This window comes from Crassostrea angulata, chromosome 1 (assembly GCF_025612915.1).
Source record: "Crassostrea angulata isolate pt1a10 chromosome 1, ASM2561291v2, whole genome shotgun sequence".
Taxonomy (NCBI): Eukaryota; Metazoa; Mollusca; class Bivalvia; order Ostreida; family Ostreidae; genus Magallana; species Magallana angulata.
In genome coordinates, this window is record NC_069111.1 from 23,279,535 (window position 1) to 23,289,719 (window position 10,185).

The 10,185-nt window shown below is 32.0% G+C and overlaps 1 protein-coding gene across 2 annotated transcripts in view; it reads left to right on the forward strand.

The window, feature by feature from the left end:
* Positions 1-2,798, forward strand: part of LOC128174145 (myc box-dependent-interacting protein 1-like) — a 47,852-nt gene extending 45,054 nt beyond the window's left edge. For both annotated transcript variants that reach the window (XM_052839771.1, XM_052839777.1), the window contains exon 14: positions 865-2,798. In XM_052839771.1, the coding sequence (XP_052695731.1) occupies positions 865-945 (81 nt within the window). In that variant the 3' untranslated portion in view covers positions 946-2,798. The remainder of the gene's footprint in view (positions 1-864) is intronic.
* The last annotated feature ends 7,387 nt before the right edge of the window (positions 2,799-10,185 follow it).

Below are 10,185 nucleotides of genomic sequence, written 5' to 3' on the forward strand. Positions count from 1 at the left end.
AAAACCAATTTCTGTAATACCCGTCCTTAATTATTGTCCGGTTAATTTAACAATTTCTTTAAGTGTACCCCACTTCTATAATGGAAAGACTGCTTCTGTCAATTGAGTTTCATACCTTTTTACGTGCGAGATACTCATGGGTAGCTTTTATAAACACTCTGAGCCCTCAAATAACTCTGTAATTTACCGACAGCACTGGGCAGACATAATAAGTCACACATCACTGCACGTGGCTTTGGTACCTGTCAAGTGTCTTGTTTGATTACTGCAGCCCTTTTTAAAGTTTATGTAAAAGGAAGAATGCGCTTAAAGAAAGGTTCTGCACGATTCTTGTGGCTTATTTGCATTCTCTCACCAAAGCCTGCAGAGGTCGTGCTACACAAGGTTCGCTTACACCTCAATTCATTCAAAAACGCTAAGTCATGTATAGGATGCTTTTTAATACACATAACTCTTCCAAGTCACTTACAACTTTCATGCCATCATTTACAGAGTTCAAAAGCAAGGTTAAGTAGCAGAAACTCTTTTTGCATTTTTTTAGCTGAACACAACCTACCATTTTCTGTGTCAGATCACTTTGCAAAATTCAAAATCATCAACTGTTAGTTAAAATGCTTCTTTGCAATAAAGCATTACACATAAGTTTTTAACACATATTTCTATTGTATATACGTATGAAATGCATGGTAAATATGTCGTGAATGTCGTTACGCGCTATGACCAGATTTTTTACTTTCCAAATCTGGTCATGACCAGATTTTCACATGTTGGAGGTTGGCAAGTATGTTGACTGTATAAGGTTAGAAAAGAAGTAATCAAATTAAAAATGCAGGGATTAAGATGTAATGTTCATCTGTTTTTCAGGATGATGGTTGGGCCATGGGACAGAAAAAAGGAGATGGGACAAAAGGAGTGTTTCCTCTCAACTTCACCAAGAAACTCTAGCCATTCCAGCACTCAGTCAGAATCAGCCAGATCTTAGCATTCCAGTTGAACTCAAGTCACAATATCTCTGGTCAAATCAATCATGTCTTAATTGTCCACATGTTAATTAGTTGACAATTGATCTGAAGGGAAAAAAATCAGCATTGAAGGACCATGATGGTGCCCTGTAGTTTTCAGTGTACTATACAGGAAGTGTTTATGAAATGTCATAAGTGTCAATTCTTTGGAATAGATTATCATTTCAAAGATTTTTGAAAGTATATTTTTTTAGAATAATGGCATCCAGGTTAATAATCAAATTTACTGTCAATGCAAATTTCACTTGTTAATAAAGCACAGAATCGTACTGTACTATCAGTACTACATACTACACTATAGTATTCATCAATCTTTACAGTAAATGCTCTATGAGAGGGCAAATTAAAAAAGGGTTGATATTGAAAATGATTAGATCTATCTCTTAGTAAATCAAAGAACACAATATTCAGGACTTTAAGGGAAGGGCTAAATCTAAAGCAAACATGTTTGATTACAAAGGGCCTTGTTAAGGGTGTACAAAATTGATGTATATATATCCATTGAAAAATAATATTTTGTTTAAAAAGGATATTCATAGTTTAATAATATGCACATTTTACCTATGATAAACAGATTGAGAAATACTATAGAAGTTAAACATCACATAGTTTGGTTATTGAACAGTTATAGCAAATCGGCATTTTAAAGATTGCAATATATTTTTTGAAATTCAAAACTGTAAACAGTCAATTTGAAAATATTTTGATGTGTTCAGAATGTATTGATTAAAAGAACATGTATATGTACTCCAGCCTTCAATTTTTCTGCAAAAACTGCAGATAAGTAACTTTTTTTTTTTATCTTCCATCTTCTAAGTTGATTGTAGACGATAGTTCAGATACTTTGAATGAGATAGTTTAAGGGTTTCTAAATGATTTCTTCCATCTAAAAATCAAATATAACTCATTAAGAATAGATTTCTTTGTAAATTTGAAATATATGTGATTTTTTTCTTTATGATATTTGAAATAATATTTTATCTTGCAATACCCCCTATGATAATTGATAAATATATTCAATATAAGGCTGTGGTATTTTATTAGTTACATATGTATGTAAGATATGAGTTGTAAAACTTGTAAAGGTATCATAATACTTATATGACAGTTTCTATAAATATAGTTGTCAGTCTGAAATTATTGAAAACAAGATAAGTCACTTCATAAGATTAAGTATTGGTTCTACAAGTTCCTGAATCCTGTGTACATGCAGTTATATCTCATACATCGGTATTTTATTGAACTACAAATTTTAAGATATTTCTGTCCTGACAGTGCCAGGAAAAATGCAAGGGCTGTTTTTATTCTTTGGTGTATTGAATATTGTCTGTCTTCTGACAAAACTACTTATGATTGGTGTAAACAATTCAAGACATTTATTCATGACATCGTCACAAGCCACAGGTTTTGTGTCCATTCTAATTTGACAGTAGAGTATATTAATGGACATAAAACTTGTGGCTTGTGATAATGATTCATCAGTGCGAAAGCAATATCGATTTTGTCTCACATTTATGAGGTTTGAATTGAAATGGTCTTTACAAAAAAACAAAAACACCATATTAATTACTTGTTCAGGATTATTTTTGATTTGAGAAGATTTTTGTAGAAATTTGAATTTACTGCCGATATTAATGATATGAAATTGCAAAAAGTAGTAGTATTAAATTCACACCTTTTCGAACTCCTTTATATTGCTTGTCCTATGAACACAAACCAGGTGAGAATAAAAATTTTCATTTAATTAAATCTGATTAAAAAGATAAGAAACATTAAGATAAAAAGAAACATTCATGTTCTTGCATTGAGAAGTAGTGTAGATTGTTGTGTGTGTATATAAATAATATATAGAATACAAATTCAAATTTTTATAACACTGATAAGTGCTTATACTTCATCAAATACTCAGGTTTTTTATGGGTACGCACAGTAAACATATATTTTAAGAATTTACATGTGTGCATATGTCGGTATATATTTTGTGTTATACTAATGGATTTTTCTGTTATTAATTCAGAGATATTTCATTGTGTATGATTATGTGAAAGTGCAAATATTGTTGTTATAAACTGTTCAGATCTGAAACCAGACCACCTTTTGATCAAAATCAAACTGATTTTATTCACCATGTAAGTTTAAAATGATTGCAAAGACTGTTTTTGTGCTTGGGCAAAGTCTTTGTCAATTTTTTAATGGCCAAGTATTTAGGAAGTCACATGCATAATGATGTAATCTGTTACTTTTTTGTTTATGAATTATGTTTTGTTTTATGCTTTGAGTTCTTGTTATTTGTAAAGAGTCCTACATTTTAATATGTAAAATTGAATGGTTTGTTTCAGTATTGAAAGAAATACAGTTTTTTTCATTCTCTTTATTGATTTCAACCAGTTCTGGCTAATACATAGTTTTTAACGGATGCAGAGCCTGTTGGTTTTGATAATGTATGATGAAGAAAGACCTTTTGAAATAAAAAAGAATACAATTTGAATAATTCATTCCACAATAATTGATTACACATTCCTATACATAATGTTGTCTTCCAGATTAACCAGTGACGGAAACATTCTAATATTATACAGCTGATTTTTATACATGTATATTGAATTGGGTATTTTTAAACCCAGATTTTCAAATGATTCCTTCATTGTTACATGTATTGCATACAATAATGGAAACATAGCGTGCTGTTGATGATGATCATCATCATGACGTTTTATTATGTTTATACTCTATGTATATATACACGCCGTTTTTCTCAAATAAAGTTATATTTAATATATGCATATGTATTTGCAATATATTCCTACATATGTTTTGCTTGTATTTGGGTATAACCCTGTATTCCTAAAATAAAAAAATGAGATTAATAAATGCTTTGAGTATTTTTGTTTTCTTACTTAAGCTACACTGTAACTTTGTTCTATTGAAAGATTTGTTATTAAAGAATAAGGAATCATTCTTTGAGTACTGTTGAGATGATTTAAAAACGGTTAGCGAGTGATTTAAGAAAATGCGCATTGCATTATGGCATGTACATGGGGTTTTGATTCACTTCTACCTTATGTAAATAAACAGTTAGGTCTCCATCACACTCAAACCAAACGTTACTCGTCCCTTTGAAACTTTTAAATGATGTGCATAAAAGGGAAAAGAAAAGTCATTTTTGATTCTTCAACAATGAATACAGACTCGGTCCGGTGTTTATGGATGTTGCTAAACATAGGCTTTTTAAACCGCCACGTTAAGAAGATTTCTAATTTTTCTACTCATCGCTACACACCCTCTATATAAGGCCGAGAGCACTATTCATGCTTCACCGCATTCTGGTATTTCATTCACCCGAACACGTTACATTGGACGAAAAGATGTGTTGAAACACGTTTGGAACAAAAATAATATGACAGCCACTTCGCTGGCAAGGTATATCCAATGAATGACGAAACAAGACAGACTGAAATCCAGCCACAGACACTTCGGAAATCCTCGATAAGTGTAGACCGTTTTCCTGGGTATATAACATCCCACATGCGCAAACTCCACACTGTGGCAGATCGACGTTCGAGCATTGTCAATGATCGCATGGATTTTAGAAACGGAGCGTTTTTGTAGGAACGGATGGAAACGATGTTACGTTGTTACTTTTTTGGATTGACTATCATTTAGCTACTGTGTTGAATGTTCTGCCGCCGGGGTTTTAAAAATGACGCAGACGTTATGCATTCTGTATGAACGACACACGTGTTCGATATGCATGCGAAGTAAGGCAGCACTATCTGTGCCAAATATTACGGATACCTTGGAAATTCTTTCAAAGAATAAATATATTTTGTATATTATTGATTGTTGTTTACTTTATTATTTTTTACAAACATTTTACTACATTGTGTAGATCATGCATTTGGAAGTCCGTGCAGCCTGAATGCCTCGACCAGAAAGCAACCGACCTTAACTTTCTCAACCGGTATATATACCCTAGTGACAGTAGAGGAGCGATCAAAATTAATATGGCGACCAAATGCTTTTTATGAATTTCAGTGGCGTCGGAAGCAAATTGAAAGTGGGGGGGGGGGGGGGGGGGGGGGGCTAGACTAATCCTCAGAAATCTTAACAAGCAATTTAAAAAAAACCAAAAAACAAAAACATTATTTTCAAAATTATGAAAATCCTAATCCGTTTGGGGGGGGGGGGGGTTGAGTAGTACAGTTCCAAAAAAATTCTTACCTACCAACATTCCCCCCCCCCCCCCCCCCAAATCATGAAATTCCTAATCCGGGGGGGGGGGGGGGTGCTGTGTACCTATGATTCAAACTTCTTCATATTTCAATCTTTTCAAGGTAAATTTAGGAACTATTATCTTTGTTGCGAGAAAAAGTGGTTTGGTTTGAACATATTTTATTGTATAAACATATACAAATGGTTCGAACACAAGTTCTTACAACTTACGAGGTTCTTAGTTACCAAGTATAACAATTTACAACTGTATAGTAGTTTAGAATGGAAAGTACATAGAAATTGATATTACTAATATAGTTAAGTTATTGAACAAACGTACATGTATAAACAGTTCTGTTGAATTTGGTCTAGGCAGTAAAATTGAAATTACAAGAATCTGCCACAATCTCTTATAAATCTTTGAACAGCTAGAAAAAGTGGGAGGGGGGGGGGCTGAACCTTCCATGATCGATGCTATGTGCCTAATGGTAAGGTCTAACTTTGCAAAAAAGATGAGGGGGGGGGGAGCTAAGCCCCTCGCCTTGCCCCCCGGTTCTGACACCTTTGCATTTATGTCAGCTTTAATATCAGCAATATCCTCAATCACAACAGGAGGCCCATGGGCCACATCGCTCACCTGAACAACAGTTCCTTGTATCATTTTATTATATTTTTTAAACATTTGACTAAATGAATTTATTTCTATGACAAACTTTAAACACCTCTAGGGGCCCCAGTATTAGTCCGGGGGTCACAATTTTAACCATTTAGAATTTACTTTTTTTATGATACTTCCAGAATACCGGTAATATCACAAATTGGAGCATTGTAGTTCTTGAGAAGAAGATTTTAAGACATTTTTCATATATATTTCTTTGTTAGACTTTGAAACCCTCTTAGGGTCCTAATATTGGTCCGGGGTTCACAATTTTAACAACTTAGAATCTATATTATTTGAGGATACTTGTATAGTGATATCACAAATTAGACCATTGTGGTTCTTAAGAAGAAGATTTTTAAACATTTTCCCTATATATTTCTATGTTAACTTTGAACCCCTCTTAGGCCTTCAGTATTGGCCTGGGGTCACAATTTTAGCAATATAAAATCTACATTATATTATTTGAGGATATGACCGGTCAGCAGAGAATGCTTACCCTTCTATGGCACCTGATCCTACCTCTAATTTTTTTAAGGTCCGTGTTTGCTCTGCTCCTGTTTTGTACTTTTCCTTTGAGCTTTTGATTTTGATTACACTGTTCGTTATCACCACATGTCATACAAAGTTTATATCTTGGATTATCAATGGGGAAATAGTAGCTGTATCGGGGGTCAATCATTTTGCTATTGTCAGTTTTAGACAATGATACCGATGTATATATTAAATACATGCATGTATATTATGAATTTTATGACACACGCAGTTAAGGAGTTATTGATAAAAATCTAGAATTTTCATTACATCTTACAAACGAGACGAGTTGTTTATTACTTTCTTATCTAGTTGTCACCCTGTCACCCCCCCCCCCCCCCACCAAAAAAAAAGGTCCGGGAAACCGGGAAGCATTTGAATTAAAGTTGCATTTCTTCGATAACAGCATCACATACATATATACATACAGCATAGATGAACAAGTAATTAACATTCTCTCTCAGAGGAAATTGTGTGTTAATTAACGAACAATAATCACGAAAGAATAATTGTTGTACATGTAATAATATAAGCAATATTCATTGGTCAATTGAAGAATGACCTATATTTTCTGAAAAAGACTAAGGAGGTGGGTAACGTATGAATATGAATACTACTTGTTTACATTTCTGAGTTTTGTTTTCTTCTACGTAATACATATAAATTGATATTCTTAACAATTGTAATCATAATGTTTTATTTGTCATCATTAAAAGAGCTTTATTTTTTCAGATCAATGGTGTGAAGAGTACCTAAGTATAGTACATCTTAAAAAGATAATAAACACTGATCGATTGTAATAAAAAGAGATTATTTTCATAAGCGTTGATAAGGTAAAAAAAATATTACATGTAGTTCACATTAAAGATTTTATTCTTTACGTTAATAAAGTTTCAATAGCAATTTTAGGTAAAAGTAAATACAGTGTATGTGAAGGTCAAATTTGATTAAACTGATAGAATTATTTGGTAATATGATCCGTTTGACTGTGTCAAAATTTCAAGAATTTCCGACTCATTAATCTGCAGCAATTCTGAATTGCGAAACATATTATATTTTTCTACGCCAATATTACGCCAAAAATATAGTCCTTGTTAGATTCTAAACATTGATTACTTTTTCCATGCCAAGTTGTATGATAGTAAAAAAGAAAGAAAAATATACTATTTTAATTTCCTTTCATCTTGATTTAATGAACAATTAATCAAATTTACGTTTGACAAGTCGAAAACCAGAAAAGACTCCTTCCTTAACTGGTTTATTATACCGATACAAACATTAGATCAGAAACATAAATCAAATTTATCAAATATAAATTTAATCCTTCCTGTTACCAACAAGGTATGTCATGTAATGAAATTGCACGCGCGTGTATTGTGAAGTCGGCTATATAGATGAATTTGTATAGCCAATAAAAAAGAGCGTTGCGACCAAAATTAATTTTTCGTTTATTTATTTATTTATTTTATTTTATTTTTTACAGCTAATCAATTATTTATCACAAAATTAGATCTCAGCTCAGTATCATCAGCGTAAGTATATTTCAAATATATTTCGAGATATCTGTTATACATACACAAACAAGTATTTTGCAGTTGTGGTTTAAAAACAAACCTACACTATATTGAATATAATCTTCTTCTTTACGAGCGCGCCTTTTTCTTTGGTATTCTCTAATATTTTCGTTTGATTGTTTCTGTAGAAACTCTAGTAGACGTAAATTTGTAAGTTTTTATTTGTGATGAATGGCCTAAAACTAATTTGTAGGCTTTTGGAATTTTATCGTTGCTGTTATAACAAGGATTTTATGGGAAAGTTAGGGTTAATAAGCGGGTTTTATTGTCGCAAAACTTGTTAGTTATGACCGTTGTTAGCGATATAAACGCAATCAGATTCAAACTTGATCAAATAAGAAATAATTTAAACCTAGGAGGGGCTGTGTACAGAATTTGTTAAAAATGATAAAAATCTAATTTCTAATATGAAAATAAATATTTTAATCTATTATACGGAGTAATTCTGTGAAAATGGTTCGGATGACATGCATCTAGTGTTACAAATTCGCAGTTTGTAAACAGGGTAGTAGCATAGAATTAAACACCATCACATCAAACAATCTATAATACAGACGCATTTTAAATTGTTTATCTCATGACAGTTGAGTATTTTATGGCGTCAATATACAGCTTTCTGATCAAATTATCGCCGTATATTTCTATACATGTGATAGAGGTATTGTCTACCCACAAATGTTTATTTAAAAATTAAATTTGGTGTTATGACTATTTTGGGAAAGTGTTAGGATGTTTGGGTTAAAATTTTAAGTTAAATACTTTATTGATCGCGTTAAAAATTGTTAAATCCCTAATTTCACAGTAAGATTTATTAACCTCTTCGAGCTTAACGAATAAATATGAAAGGTAATTGGTTAGATAGCGAGATGTTTGTAGTTCGAATTGTCTCCATTGAATTATTGAGTAGGCACTGTGAGACTGTCGGCTATAATATAACATTTTAGTTTAGTTGATTTAGTTAATAATTTGTTTGATAAAAAATTACAATTGGACGGATTGTCGTTTTAGGAATTTAAGATGATTTAAACTTATTATAGTAAATTATAATCATGTCATTTTAATTATGCATTGTTTTACCCTCTGTACAGTCACCAGATTTTTTTTAAGTATCATTATACGTAAAATTAATACATTTCAAACTCTTTTGTAACTGGTGACTGTGTGTTTATAAACATATTTTAGTCACTTCTATCGACGCCATTCTAAATAAAACATCTGATAACAATTATTATACTTATACCTCCTTTCTTTGGATTTCCAGCCACCGTAGAGGACAAACCATACTTGGAAAGCTCCCACGAGTAGAGCTGTTTATTAATCCAACAGGGATAATATCTCTCAAAGCGAGTAAGTTTCCCGTTCATAATGAAAATAGCAATAACATATGAAAACACCCAGAGTAACAACGTGTTAATATTAAACTTTCATTTAAGTTGCAAATCCATTAAAATTTTATTCGTTTCAAGTGTGAAAGTTATAGCTTGTAAGAAACAGTAAAAGTATCAAATCAGTTTAAAGCAATATGAGCTGTATTTTTTAGAATTTTATTTTGCTGCAAAAACCTGCAAGTATGATAAGTCTGCTTATAACTTAAACTTTTATGATAAATAAGGTTTGAAAAAATCATTAATTTTTGTCAAAGGAAATATTTCTCTTCTCAGGAATATATAGCAAATCAATTTTTGTACAGGACGATAAGAATTCAATTTTGCTCCAAATAAGGCTTCTTAACGGCCTTTACCACAAAAATATGGCTAACAGAAATTTAAAAAAAAACATGATATTATTGTCATTTTAGTAGAAAAGAACATTTTAGTAAAAAAAAAAATGCAACATGAAAAATGCAGCTCACATTGCTTTAAAAAGTACGTCATCTCTATTAATCCTGACACCTGGCTCAGCTGTTAAAGTGACAATTGTTGATCAGCCTGACGTACTTTACGCCAATTTGAAATATGTGTTTCACTTTCGATCAAACGAAGTAGTTAGTTAGTTTGTGTGTGTGTGTGTGTGTGTGTGTCTCTCTCTCTCTCTCTCTCTCTCTCTCTCTCTCTCTCTCTCTCTCTCTATATATATAATTTACGGAAGTCCATGGAGCTCATTTTCGTAGGTTAAAAAGATATTTTTGCGAATTAAAGCGAAACTTTTGCGATATTACGCGTTGGTTTCGCGAATTAACGCGTAA